Here is a 14612-nt window from a genome sequence, read left to right on the forward strand (position 1 = left end):
CTTGAGTACCATGGATTCTCTAATGGATAGTGATTCACAAAACACATTCATGAACCAGAGCGCTCTTACTAATCCAAGTACCGAATCAACACTCAAGAGAATTATTTATCTACTTCTTTCTCAAGAAGGAATGGATTCCACCTCGTATAATAACATTCCCAGCTACCTATTTCATTATGTCTCCAAAATACAAGGAATAGGATTCATGGTCTCGGAATCCGTACCGAGTAAATCAAAAGACATAAATCCATAAATAGGAGTTTGTTAAGAACTCAGGATTAAGATCATCCTATATATGACCATCGGTAGACTCAATTAGAATTTCTATGCTTAACGAAAATTATTAGAAATTCATATTGTGTCTGTGTCCTTGTTCCATATAATCTTATTATGCGCAATACACTCATTTAATATCTCGCCATATTAACAGTGCGGATAACACCGTTCCATTCTAAATGGGAATGACATGTATTAATAATGTTTTAATTAAAGATTCCAAACTTTAATTAAATTCATCATGAACAATGTTTTTTATTATTATCCTTAAACACTATCCTCTTGTATATAACACTTATATACTATGTTTAAGGTTACATAAACAATCACGGAATTTTCATTTGATATTCATAAAATATTCATAAATATATGCACATAAAATGATGAATAAACTCTTTTATTAATTAAATAATAAATATCCTATTACATCTCATGCTTCTAGGACACTATTCTCAACATTTTTTACCCTCTTTCTCTTTCTAAAAGTTTCTGTCACTTCTCTCTCTAAAAGTGGGTGTTTGGATGAATAGAAAGTTGGGGTTCTTAGTGGCAATGGGTGGGTGCAGGTGGGGATTGACTCTCTTTCTCTTGGAGTTATGATTGTACGAAGATGGGGAACAAAATGAGGGAAAAAAGAAAAAGAAAAATAGGGAACGAAGATGGTGAATTTTTTCAATAAAATGGAGAATTATCTTATTAGAATGATATAAGCATAATTCCTCTTTTAATTCTCACTAAATAAGTGACATGTGGCAAGTCCGTCACTTATTGTAACAGAAGAGGAAAACTTGTTAACAGAACAAAGTTCGGGGGGAACATATGTTAGTTTTTAAAGTTTGAGAGGCAAAGTGTTAAAAGAGTCATTGTTCAGGAGAAATTTTTGAAATTAATCCTAAATTTTTTTGGATTAATTTCAAAAATTCCCCATGAACTAGATACTTGTAACACTTTGCCCTCCAAATTTTAAAACATAACATCCACTCTTCCCGAACTTTATTTCATTAACAAGTTTTCCCATTCTGTTATAATGAGTGACAGAATTCTCCATGTGTCACGTACATGACCCATCTGAAGAGGGTATTATCATAAAATACCATGTCTTCTAGTGGACGTTTGGTTCATGGATTTAGAATCATGATTCAAAACTATTCTCGATTTACGTGTATTTTTTGTAAGAGAACAAACTACAACGAACCACGAATTATAATTCAAATCATGACACAAATCCACTAACCAAACACACTAATAGTCCATCACCACGTCTTCTTTCCTCCCTGCCATTGGCCTCCATTATGTTTCTAGCTTTTATTTCTCTCGGCATTTTGATGATCTCCGACGCGAAAAAATCCGACTTGTTGGCGTTAACTCTTTTCGTCTTTTTCGAGTGGAACCAAATTACACCTCCGGTGAAGAGGGCGAAAACAAGCGCACCGGCGGTGACAACTCCGGCGACAGCCCCGGGACCTTGCTTGCAGAGCTAGTTATGGCAGGAGGACGATTTACTCTCTTTATATGATGTCGATGACGCCGAATTAGACCCCGTCGGAGCCAAAGACGGAGGCGGTGATTTCGCCGAAGATGGAGACATAAAAACAACCGTCGGCGGCGGCAGAGACCACGGCGACGAACTAGAATTTGGAGAAATTGATGAGTCCAAAGACGAAGTGAAACTCCACCATTCTACGCTATGAATCTCGGTTCCCTGGGTCGACCCGGGGAACCCGACGTACATTATGTCATTGACTTACTTGTCGAGATCGAGAGGGAAGGAGAGAATTAGGTTTTCAGGTTTCAGATTAGAGTACGAGACAGAGACATTGAAGATCTAGGTCGACTCGTCGTAGTCGATCCAGCGGTACAAACGTAATTGCGATATTAATTATTACTAAATAAGTGATACGTGATAATTTTATCACCTATTATAACAGAAAAGAAAAATTTATTAACGGAACAAAATTTAAGAGGAGCAGATGTTACGTTTTAAAATTCAGAAGGCACAATGTTATAAGAGGCATAGTTCAAGAGGAATTTTTAAAATTAATTCAAAATTTTTAATTACAAAAAGACCCTTAAATAAAATGATAAAAAAGGACAATAGATTTAGGTCTCGATCGTTTTGCCGATTTGAATTTTTAATTTGAATTGAGATGTGATTTTATGTGAGAATAAACATTATAGCAGAAAAAATTAAATGTAATTTTTTATTTAAGAAAATATTGTAATAAAAATTAGAATTGTAATTCGAATCGGTAAAATAAATAATGTCTAATTATATAATTAAATTTTAATACAAAAAGAAAACTAGTAATAAATGGTCTTTTTTTCTCTCTACACATCCTAATATAATATTTGCAAATTATAAATTATTTCTATTTCAAAAAACCAAAGCAAAACCTTATTTTCTACCTTTCAATCATTATTACCTGGAGGTAATGTTAAAAAAAAGTTTCATGCAATTACAAAACAAAACACAATAAACAAAAGTTGCTTTTGAAACATTTTTTGTTGACTCTCTTCCTAGTTCTGTGCTAGTTGATGTACTGGAGTGGAGTGCGTCTGATCAGCGGCTCCTGGTTATTCCTTTTGTTGGCTTATTTATTTGGCCTTTGGTTTATAAAAGTTGTTAATTATAAAAAAAAGACAGTAAATAAAAAAAGGACAAATAAACAAAAATAGAAGAGGAGAGGGGTGTAAATAAAACCATCTTTAATAATTTTATTAAGATAGGTAGGGGTAATTTTATAATAATAAGAGTGTGTAAAAAGAAAATTTAACTATTTAAAAATTATGTGAGGTGTGTAGTTAAAAGAGGTGTGGAGAGTAAAAAAGTTTAGCAAAACAACCAATCATATTAGAGTTAGGATGGAAACATAAAATTTAAGGACTATTTATGAAAATTATTTTTTATATTGTTTTAGTGCCTCAACTTTAAATATTTTCATTTTTGGCACTAAATTTTCACATATTTCGTTAAATATTTAACACTTAGTTAACAGAGAAATTGAAATTAAAACAAAGTAAATCTCAAGGACAAATTATGAGACATTATAAAAGTAAGAGATTAAAGTATGATAGAAGATAAACTTTAAGAACTATTTGTGGGATAAATCTTAATGTTTAAGAGTCTTTTTGATTCATGTGGTTAAATCAGTGATTTAATTCATTAGTGAGAATTTTATGAGAGAATTATTGATGAGCAATTTTTAAATTTAAATTTTTTATTAAAAAGAAGGGAGAAAGAAGAAAATAGGCCAAAACTTGAGATGAATTAAAATTAATAGGCTAATAGTTTATATAAGTTAATAAATAGGCCAAATTACTGTTTGCGTTCATAACTTGTCTGGTTATGAACTATAACTCATGACTTGATAAGTTATAGCTTATTAATTTTTATAATTAAAAATTAACCTACATACTTTTTTAAGCTTTTCATATTGACTTATTTTTTACTATTTTTCTAAAAAGAAATACTGTAACAAAATAAAAGGATGAGTTTAAATACATTTGTTAACAGGCCCTGAGAAGTCCAATAGAAGCAAACATATTCGAGGTAGAATCCTGCCGTTAAATGATATTTGAAAGTGGAGGGATATTTTCTTTTCTTTTCTTTTCTTGGACTTGGATAGGAAATGATGCTTTGTCGTCAAAAGCCATAATGGCATCTCCACTTTCGCATCTCTCTTTTTTTCTTCCTCCTCTTCTTCCTTGAATCCGTTCCTTTCTTTTTTCTCCACATTCCACCTTTTTTTTTTTTTTTTTTCTATTTCTTGCTTTTGTGACTTGTGACCATTTTCTTCTCTTGCAATAACCATGAAGACTTCCTCAGGTGAGTTCAGTCTCTGATTCTTCTTTTTGCCTCTGTTTTTTTTTGCCCCATGATTTCTAGTTTGCAGTTCTCTTTCTGAGCTGTTATTTGATATCTCTGGAGACTACCCAAAAGTTGTTTCTTAATATAAAAAAAAAAAAAAAAAAAAAAAAAAAAAAACTGTTGATGTTTAGGTTACTCTTTTTATGTTTTTGGTTTAATATTGGTTTTTGAGATTATGTAGTGCAATTGGAACTGGGGTTACAGTATTAAACTTTGTTTTGGGGAGTTTAAGTTTCGGGTTGTATGAATTATTGGTTCTCTTATTTTATTGGAATAATTTTGGCAGATTGCATCTGAATTAATTATCTTGTATCTGATTTATGATATCAATATACACAAACATAAGTACATGGGAAGGCATATGTGTAGTCTGATTTTTGGAGTTTTGACCATATTAGCTATGTTGAGATTAAAAAACAAAACAAAAAAAGTAGTATGATTTGTCAATTTTTCTAAAAGATTATTTTCTTTAAAGCATAAACTTTGGCTGCCCTTGAATTTCGGGAAAAAAAAAAAGATAATACGGGAGAAGAAAATGATCAAATTTGCTTCATGGAAGAATTCCTTTTCTGTTGTAAGAACCTGACAGTGGCATTTTCCTTTAGAAATGATAGGGATGTCGTCTATTTTCCTTTTTTTTTTTTTTAATACCAAGTGATGTATCGTTAGTGAATAATCATTTTCCAATTGGTGAATCTATTTACAGAGTGTTTGATGTCACTTAGTACAAAAAAGTCGGTAATATAGATAATTTTTTCTTTCAAAACATGAAAGAGCCACAGAATGTTCAACTTCTTGATCAAATTTCTATAGTCTGAGCAAACAACAATTCTGGGCTTATCTAATACCCGAATCTAAATTAGACAAAGTAGCGTAAGTTTCAATAGCACTGGAGAATTCTGGCCCTGATACTTAGGCATTTAGTTATATAATAGTGCTGTTTCTTGGCTTGCTTATTTCCGTATGTTTCTTTCTTGGACATTTTTTTGTGCTGGTTTGGCATGTGTAATATGAGATGAAAGTGAACAAACTTTGGCACCAAATCTTGAAGATATAATTATAGGTTTGAGCAGAAATTCAAGGTTTTCCTTTTTTTTTTTGGAGATAAATATCGTAGCAAAAAGTTTTGAACTGTGGCTCAAACCCACAAACGGGCTTTTAGCGATGTATTAAAGCAGTCTTCCAAGCACCTCTCTCTCCTGGTTATGCTTCTGATATTATAAGAAATGTGTAGATCTACTCTGTGAAATTCATTTGGTTTTAACAACAAGGTTTGAAAAGAAGAATTATATCCTTATATCATTGTTTGATCAGGGATAACTAAAATGTTGATATATATCAGAATGGTCATATTGTTTCTAACATCTTGTTTATTCTTTCAAAGGTACATCTCATCTTTGTCCTTCTCTAAAATCTTTGTCCAATAAAGTAGGAGGCATGTTCTGCCACTGTGGTTCACCAAACAAGTACAAGAGGTTGGACACAAAGCTTGAAAAGAAACTGGTTGAAGTCAAGAGAGGTTCACAAGGAGTTGGTAATTTTAAGTCAATAAACAGCATAATCATGAAGTTCCCTCAGTTCAGAGAGGAGTTGAAAAGGATAAGAAGTGTCTTTGAACAGTATGGTAAGCTTCACTTGTTTCCTTTGCTCTTTCCTAAAAACTTTTTCATTTCAAAATGTTAAGTAAAAAAGTGACTTTAGGCAACTAGGACCAAGATAGAAGAGATAGAGTTTGGAGAGAAGTACATAACCAAGATAGAAAAATAGAACGACCACACAGACAGAAATAGAATCACAGGAGAGGAAAGATTATTATAGACAGAGAAAAAGAACAGAACATTAGAGGAGGAAGACCTATAATCTCAAAATTCATTTACCCATCATTTTCTGAATTGAAATTACAGACTACCATATTTATAGGTAAATTGAGTAACAAATTAGGAAATTAACAAAAATACGGAAACTCGGTAATGAAAACTACACTAATAACATAAATTTTGAATTAAGTAAATATAATATTCTAACCTGCATTAGTCTCTTTTTCTCTCTTGCAGATGAAGATTCTAATGGCGCTATTGACCGCGTGGAACTGAAAAACAGTTTACAACAACTTCAGCTCCAACTTAGCGAGGAGGAAGTTGATGATCTTTTTCATTCTTGTGATATTGATGGGAGTGAGGGGATACAATTCAATGAATTCATTGTTCTTCTTTGCCTCATTTATCTCCTAAAGGACCAACCTTTATCCTCTAATATTGTACTAACAGTCAAACTTGGTGTTTTAACTTTTGCTTAAGTTCATGACTACATAATACTAGCTGTTTTCATCTAGTCATTGCATCTGATTACTTCTTCGATGTGTTTCAGATGTCGAAAATGGGGTCGCCACAACTTGAAGCAACTTTTGATACAATAATTGAAGTGTTCTTATTCCTGGATAAAAATGGTGATGGAAAACTGAATAAGAAAGACATGGTCAGAGCACTGAATGATTCTAATACTTCTGAGAGATCCCCGGCACACATCACCAGGAGCCGATTCAGTAATTGTTTGTTTTACTTTTCTTTTTGTTTTCCTTTAGTTATATTTCTCAGGACACGAACTTACTCTTCCTCTCTCTAATCTTATCTCTTGCAGGAGAAATGGATTGGGACAGAAATGGGCATGTCAGTTTCAGGGAGTTCCTCTTTGCTTTCATTCACTGGGTTGGAATCGAAACCGACGAAGAAATGCCCGTTACAGGAAGTTATCATGAGTAGTGCATTAGAATATTTTTAAGTGGAATAACTGTTTAAAATGAAGGCTGAATACATGCAAACATCTCAAACATGTCAGTCAAACGGTAGCAATTAATTCATGCTTAGTTCTTTTATTGTTTCTTTGGAATTTTGTTCTGCACTATTTTGTGACTAACAATCATATTAAATAAGTGATATGATATTTTCTTTTCCAGAATCTATTTCTTCTCTCTAGATAGACAAAACACGAGTAATTTTATATACTACACAAACTCTACTAAATACATCTAACTCAAAAGTGTTTACATAAAGTTTATGAAAGAAAAAACATTAGTTAAAAAACTCTCCATATTCTGAAAAGCATTGTTTACATAGTTTATATTTCACGTCCTATCATATTACGTCAAGATTTTCATTGTATTCCTAGAGCTTGTATTCTCTTAACTAAGGACAGAGAAGCAGCATTCACTTGTTTCCATTCTTCAATAGTCTCAATTTTCCGGCATTCCGTGAAGCACTGGTCGTTCCCGTCGAGTATATCAACAATCTGCCTCATGCTTGGTCTTGATTTGGGATCAGATCCTGTGCATTCAATTCCCAATTTTACCAGTCTGATCAGTTCTTTGTGATTGTACTCTCCATTCAATCGAATATCTGCTAGTTCCTCCAACGGTCTGTTTCGTGACACAAACTCGTGAACTCTCTTCACCAGCAGCACTTCAGGCTGTCGGAAGTCCACCGCCATCTGTCCACTAACCGCCTCAAGCATCACCACGCCAAAGCTATAAACATCACCCGTTGTGGTTGCCTCGCCTGATAGTATGTACTCCGGTGACATGTAACCGAAAATCCCATGAACTGATTTTTTTCTGTCAATCACTACATGATGGCCATGCTCATTTCGTGCCAAAAATTCAGCAAGAGCGAAAGAACTAAGCCTCGGATTCATGTCTGAATCAATGATGACTGCAGAAGAGGTAATGCTTCTATGAATAACTTGTTCATCCCATTCCTCATGAAGATAATGAATAGCAGAAGCCAGTGATTTGAGGATGTTGTATCTGTGATGCCACTGCAGGATAGAATAGCCAGCTCTATTGCCATAGTGGAAAAGCAAGTGGCTTAGAAGGCGATTCACCGAGTAATCATAGACAACAAGCATTTCCCCTTGCTCGGTACACCATCCACGGAGCTGCACCAAGTTCCGGTGTCTCAGCCTTCCTAAGTTTTGCAGCTCATTTGAGAATCTCACCCGCAGGGCAGGACACGTCTTCATGCCAAGGCGTTTGACAAGAATGTGTTGACGGTTGTTGAGGAAGCCATGGTAGGCAGTTCCAAAGTCAAGCTCTGCCATCCTTCTCAAGTCAGAGAAGTTATCCGTGGCGGAGACGAGCTCTGCAAAGGATATTTGTCTCGGAGTTTGGACCATGGGAAAAAAACTCGCTCTGTTTTGGAAGCTTCCCCGAGAATTGTTGGTTGCATCACTGGTTCCGTTCTCAGCTGTTGCGTAGATTGTTTCCTCTTTGGCCGTCATAAAATTCGATGAAACAGAAGTGGATGTTGTGGTGATTGTTATTGTTGTGGTGGTCGAATTGCCATTGCTTGAGCTTGTATTGGTTGGAGAGGACAAAGAGACGTATGGAGGATGAGACTGAAATGAAGGCAAGGGTGGAAGTGTTCCATGTAAATTCCCAGAAAGTGCTTCCACAACCCACTTCATATTTGGCCTTAATTTCGGATTGTGGAGTGTGCAAAGCAAAGCAATATGGATCAAACGCTCCATATCAGAAAGGCCATAAGATCCGTCTTGCAGCTGAGTATCCCCTGCTTGTAAAAGCTTTCTCTCGTCCGATAGCCTCCGAATCCAATCCAGCAGAATGATTTGGTCGTCATCATACGTGAGATCCACCGCCCTCCGACCCGACACCACCTCCAGAACCACAATCCCGAAGCTGAAAACATCCGATTTTGCGGTGGCAACGCTCCTGCTCCTTCGTTGGAAGCTCTCAGGCGGCAGGTAACCTATGGTGCCTCCGATTTTTGTTGTCTCAGCCAGCCTAAACCGGTGATCTTTCATTGATGAAGGTGTCACGGCTTCGTGATGCTCAAACTCAATCTCAAGCTCATGTTCCAACCACCTGGCCAAGCCAAAGTCGCCGAGCCTCGCGTTGTAATGAGAATCGAGCATGACATTGCTCGCCTTCACATCCCGGTGAATGATCTGCGTCTCGAGCTGCTCGTGGAGATAGAAAAGGGCTGCAGCCAATCCATTGACAATTTTCCTGCGGCGATCCCAGCTCAGAAGTGGTGGTGATCCCGTGTTCTCGGGTTTCTTGAAAAGTATTCGATCAAGGCTGCGGTTAGGCATGTAGTCGTAGACAAGTAAAAGCTGATGATCATCATGAACACACCACCCTCTAAGCCTCACAAGGTTCCTATGGCGTAGGTGAGCCACAGCAGCAAGCTCAGCCACAAAAGTCTTCTCGAACCTCTCTCCTCTCTCAGCCAAGCATTTCACAGCAACCGCGGTTCCATCGCTCGGCAAAACTGCCTTGTAAACCTTGCCAAAACCTCCACTCCCAAGAACTTCATTGTCACTAAAGCCATTGGATCCTATGTAAAGCTCAGAATAGCTGAAGATCCTGGGATTGTCCCCACCAACCTTGTCTGCGAGTTGTATTCCATCTGTGTCATGAAACACACCCGACTTATTACGATGTTTTCTTGATCTTTCATGGTGACAAAATCTGACCCATTTGGATTCATAGAGACCAGATAGAGAATCCTTGATCAGAGCAACAATTTGGCTCCCACAGCTTCTGTTTGAATGTTTTTTGGCCTCTTCTTTTGCGGGTTTTTTGAAGTTTTTGTTATCCGATGAAGATTGGTTTATTTCATCAAAGTCTGCAGGTAAAATGATGCAGAGCTTGTTCAGCTGCATGGTGGTGTTGGTGAATAATGGCTAGGGAGGCAAAATTACTAGTTGGACATGAATGAAATTTTAATGAAAAAAATGCCTCAGAAAGGCCCCTTTTATGTGTTATATAGTATGGTCCTTTTATGTATAAAAAACGTCTTCTTTTAGGCTTTCTGGTGGGCTTTGATTTTTAAATTTTTTTTTTTTTTGGTATATTTGTTTATTCAACACGCTTAGGTGTCCATGGTTGAATTGTGTTCCATTGAACCTGCCAAATTAGAAACTATTTGCCTAATTATAGAATTGTAAAAGAAGATCCTTCTGATCTCCTTCAAACAAATTTTAAGTTCTAGAACTTCCTAAAAAAAACTCTCTTCCTACCATTGAGAATTGCTTTTCATACTCGCATCTTGGTAGCGCGTGGCTACACGCTCCGGATAAAGCTCATGACTCTTGACCAACATTGCCAAATTTGCCATCTTTGCCTCTCCTCTAGTTGTTTTGTCTTTTGTTGTTGTTGATCTGAGGAAGTGGGGTCGTTTAAACCTCTCTTGTTTTGTTTTTATTTTTTTGTTTTTTTGTTTTTTTTCTTTTCCATTTCTTGTTTATTTTTATTTTTTCTTGGATAGGTAAGTATTATTATTTTAATTATTAAATTAATTTTTTAACAGTTTAATTAACTAGTGCTAAGTTAAAAATTTGAAGTGTGAGGCGCAGATTTTAATTAAGAATTAAACTATTGAAAGTAATCTAACAGTAAAAATAGTATTATTCACCAGTAGAGTAAGGAGATGTTTGGTTAGACGATTTAAATTATAATTTAAATTATAATTCATAATTTATTATAATATTTTCTCTTATAAAAAATACACATAAATTAAAAATAATTCTAATCACATAATTTTAATTTATGAACTAAATATCTCTTAAATATACTCTTATCATAATTTTTGCTCTTTTTATTTTTTATTTTTGAACTGCTAGTTGTCTTGTTTTTAATTCCAAAAAGCAATAATTTGATGATGTACCGTGTTACCAGTAAAAGTGATTTGTGAATTGTGATGCAGTTGGCATTTATACAGCTACTCACAAAATGTACAAGAATTAAATGCTTTTTCCTTTTTGCTATTGTCATTAATGTGAAGGATGATAATTAATGAAAGACGGCAAGAACAGTTGGGTCTTTTTTCCTTTTTTTTTTTTGTTTTTTTTTTTTTTGGAAAATAGACTCCCGCATATGTTTATTTATTTATATTAGTAGAAGTCTTTCTTATAGAGACTCCCAGTGACAAGACTCCTGCTAATTAGTTTATGTAAAGGTTTAAGTTTTGCAGTGTGTTTAGTAGGGTGAAAAAGAAAATAAAGAAAAAATTTTATAGAGAAAAATAAAATTTTAAATTATTTAATACAATAAAAATGAGAAATGAAGAAAAAGAAAAATTTATGAGCATTATTAATTTTTAATCTTTCTAACTTTGAAAAGAAAATATGAGGAAAAAAATTTAACCAAAAAATGAGATGTAAAATAACAATTTTAACATTCACCATTCATCATATTTTTATTTGTATAGGAGTATTATTGTAAAATACCTTAAATTTGATTTTTTTTCACTTTTCTTTCTTTTCTACTAAATAATATAAGAGAAAATCATTTTACTTCCTTCACTTATATATTTTACTTCTCTTTCTTTCTTCTTTTCTATCTGGTCTTACCAAACATAACATTAAAGTTAGGTATGCAAGTACCACTTGTTAAGATAAAAGTAGTGCATAAGTACATTTTGGCCTTCTGAAAGATTTGATGACATTTGTATATTGTCACTATCTTGTCACACAAACATTAGTTTAGGGTTCAACAACAATTTGAAAAATTAAGTAGATTCGAATGAACCTATTGCAAGTGACAGGGTCAAATTAGAACATATTATGAATAGTAACTGTTCAATTTAGTTAAAATTACGATGCAACTCAGTCAAAGTTAATATGTAAATCAGTTAAAGTTATCGAATAATTATAAATAGTAAGTACTGTATAAATAGTAACCGTAAATAGTATTAAAAATTTTCTTATAAATAGAGTTCTAAAACTCTTCATTTTGTATACTTTTACAAGATTAATAAAACTCACTCTCTCTAGTTTCTCTCTCTAAAATTTCTTTTCTTAATTTTCATAACAGAACCGAAATTGTTTGATCGATTAATCAAGCCACCCTACACTGAGTTTAGCATTCATTTCTATATTTTGGTGGTCGATTCGGAGCCAAACCGGACCGATGACTAACTCATGCATGCATCCATGTACCTTCGTGCGCATGCATATGTATATTAATTTAAGTATTTTACGTTTCATAGTTTTGCTTCCTTCAGTCTACTCGTTCGTCTGCATCCTCTCCACTCCCTCAAATTTCCACCACTAAAAACCAAATCGAAACATACCATTTTCGATCGACGTTCAGACAGCGTTTTCCGGCTGCTATTTCTCGGCATTTCTCCAGAACTGGCCGGTCAGTTTCAACCATGAACGAACAATCCTATCACTAGTTATTGATTAGTCCTATGTGAATTGATTAAATGAGAATGTATTTACCAATTATAAGGAAACAACCTTTTGACTATGTGCCCCAAAACACAAACATGGCTAATTTCGAAGAGAAGTTCTTCTAAAAGTGAAATTGCTACCAAATTAAAGGATGATTGGGAATCTCAATTTTGATTATGAAAAAAAACAAAAGACTTGAACTAGAGGTGTGAAATAGATAAAATGTTTCCGTGATTGATAGAAAGTTGTCATGGCTAAATTCGAAGAGAAGTTCTAAAAGTGAAATTGCTTCCAAATTAAAGGATAAAAAACAAAAGAGTTTGAACTAGAGGTGTGAAATGGATAAAAAGTTGTCGTGATTAATGATAAAAAGTTGTCATGGCTAATTTCGAAGAGAAGTTCTGAAAGTGAAATTGCTTCCAAATTAAAGGATGATCGGAAATCTCAATTTTGATTATACAACAACAAGTCTTAATCATAATTTAACCGGAATCGGCTATATAAATTTTATTTTTTCACACAGTTCTGTTCGAAATTATATTTTTTTAAAAACTAAGATTTAAAATTTCTTTCTTAACAACTTCAGTCCACGTAGTTCTTGATCTACTCCTCCCTCTCATAGTATTAAGTATAAAAATGTCCTTCTAAATACAAACGTATACTTCTAACAGTCTACGTTGAACATGTTTAAATCACCTCAAATGACCTTTGCGCACCTTATCTTCAATTTTGATTACGAAGAAGGAAAAAAAAAAGACTTGAACTAGTGGCGTGAAATAGATAAAAAGTCGTCATGATTGATAACACCTGAAAGGCTGAGATCCATAAACTGATGCGCAATTCGTGTGGGTTCTATGCAAATAAGTCCTCTTTTGGCTTAACTATGACAAGGACAGTGGGACCACCCAGAGCATGAATGTCAAAAAGGTGTGTAAAAGTTAATTTGTTCCATTTGATTGTGGGATAATGTTGTTTGTAATTAGATATTAATTCCTCTAAAAAAACGATTAACTTACTTAATAATTACATAACGCATGGATTGGGTGGTTTGGAGTTGGTAATTGGGTTGCCTACTTTTGTTTCATTTTCTTTCACATTTATCTCAATGTCTTTGTGTTTCTACTCAAGAAAGAAACGGGGAAAAAGAAGACTTCTGGTTTCTTTCTTAGCTGACCTTTTGGTTGAATTTGAGAAACCAACTCCACCTGCAACAAAAAAAAAAAGGTGCAATTTATGATCCTCACCTGTATTAACTATATAGCAATTTCTGTCAAATTATGGACATCATTGGCGTAATATAACAACACCATAGGTGATGCAAAACATGTGTAACATAGTATACATATTTCGGGTGTTTGTATTTATATATCTATATATTGTGTACATATAGAGGTTTTCACTCGTATATTTGCAAGAATGATAAAATAGCTCCACTTGAACAAAGGGCAAATTGCATTTGTTTACAGTACTACTCTGCATATGGTTATGTTTTTTTTTTGTTTTTTTGTTTTTTTTCCCCCTTGAAAAGGATATATATCCTTAGTATCACCCCATTATTCATTTCCTTTAATTTATAATAGAAATCTAAGAGCCCATCAATGTAATAGAAATAACTTGATTGAAGCCTTCTCAAAGAATAAACTGGAATTCACTTCTACCAGACCTTAAGTCAAACATTATAGTGAAGTTATCAAATTTTGAACTCAACAGCCGCACTATGTATACTTGGTCTCCTCCTTATATGGTTGGATAACCGACCAAATTGCCAAAGTCTTAAGGTATTAGACCGTATATCCAATTGCATATACAATAAATTGCATTAGATTTCATTTTATATTCATTCGAAAAAATTAATATACATAATTCCAAGGGGAGGTTATATCTCATTTTCTTAGAATACCAGTGGATTGGTATACTGTTAGGATCCTGGTTAAGTCCTATATTATTAAAGTATGGACTTAGCATGTTAATTTATAATTATTTGGGCACCATCTCCCTACAAGCTAGATTTTAGGGATGAGTTCTATCCAAGAGTTATAACAATTGGTATCAAAGCATACCCCACTTCATACCCAAATTGATAACAATTTGACCAATTATTGAATTGAATTGAAGACCTAAATTGAAATCCCAGAATGAGATTAGGGTTTTTCATTCTACTGCATGAATGTAAGGTGATGTTAGCGAATAATTGAAATTGAATAGAAATTGTCTTGATGAAACTTGTATGTTCTAGTGTTCTTTTATTATTAAAATTCTCTTAAAACTATTTTAC

General features: G+C 34.0%; 2 protein-coding genes across 3 annotated transcripts; one reads left to right on the forward strand and one right to left on the reverse strand.

Moving 5' to 3' along the window:
- Window positions 1-4045: 4045 nt before the first annotated feature.
- Window positions 4046-7146, forward strand: LOC21404449 (probable calcium-binding protein CML22). 2 transcript variants are annotated; one of them, XM_024173096.1, is made up of 5 exons: window positions 4046-4102; window positions 5529-5768; window positions 6199-6401; window positions 6512-6686; window positions 6782-7145. In XM_024173096.1, exons 1-5 carry the CDS (start codon window positions 4087-4089, stop codon window positions 6901-6903), a joined length of 756 nt encoding a protein of 251 aa, XP_024028864.1. In that variant the 5' UTR covers window positions 4046-4086; the 3' UTR covers window positions 6904-7145. The 2 variants fall into 2 exon arrangements, with proteins under 2 accessions (XP_024028864.1, XP_024028865.1); XM_024173097.1 differs by having other exon boundaries at window positions 4056-4102; window positions 5577-5768; window positions 6782-7146.
- An 86-nt stretch (window positions 7147-7232) lies between these two features.
- LOC21404450 (receptor like protein kinase S.2) lies at window positions 7233-9905 on the reverse strand. Its single transcript, XM_010109476.2, has one exon. The coding sequence runs from the start codon at window positions 9821-9823 to the stop codon at window positions 7295-7297; it is 2529 nt and encodes an 842-aa protein (XP_010107778.1). The 5' UTR covers window positions 9824-9905; the 3' UTR covers window positions 7233-7294.
- Between the last annotated feature and the right edge of the window lie 4707 nt (window positions 9906-14612).

This window comes from Morus notabilis, unplaced genomic scaffold (genome assembly GCF_000414095.1).
Source record: "Morus notabilis unplaced genomic scaffold, ASM41409v2 Scaffold783, whole genome shotgun sequence".
NCBI lineage: Eukaryota > Viridiplantae > Streptophyta > Magnoliopsida > Rosales > Moraceae > Morus > Morus notabilis.

Coding starts and splice junctions, on each gene's coding strand:
- LOC21404450 (XM_010109476.2), bottom strand. CDS start 9,823: ATGCAGCTGAACAAGCTCTGCATCATTTTACCTGCAGACTTTGATGAA.
- LOC21404449 (XM_024173096.1), top strand. Junction 5,769..6,198: donor AAGTGTCTTTGAACAGTATG/GTAAGCTTCACT, acceptor TCTCTCTTGCAG/ATGAAGATTCTAATGGCGCT. Junction 6,402..6,511: donor AACCTTTATCCTCTAATATT/GTACTAACAGTC, acceptor GATGTGTTTCAG/ATGTCGAAAATGGGGTCGCC.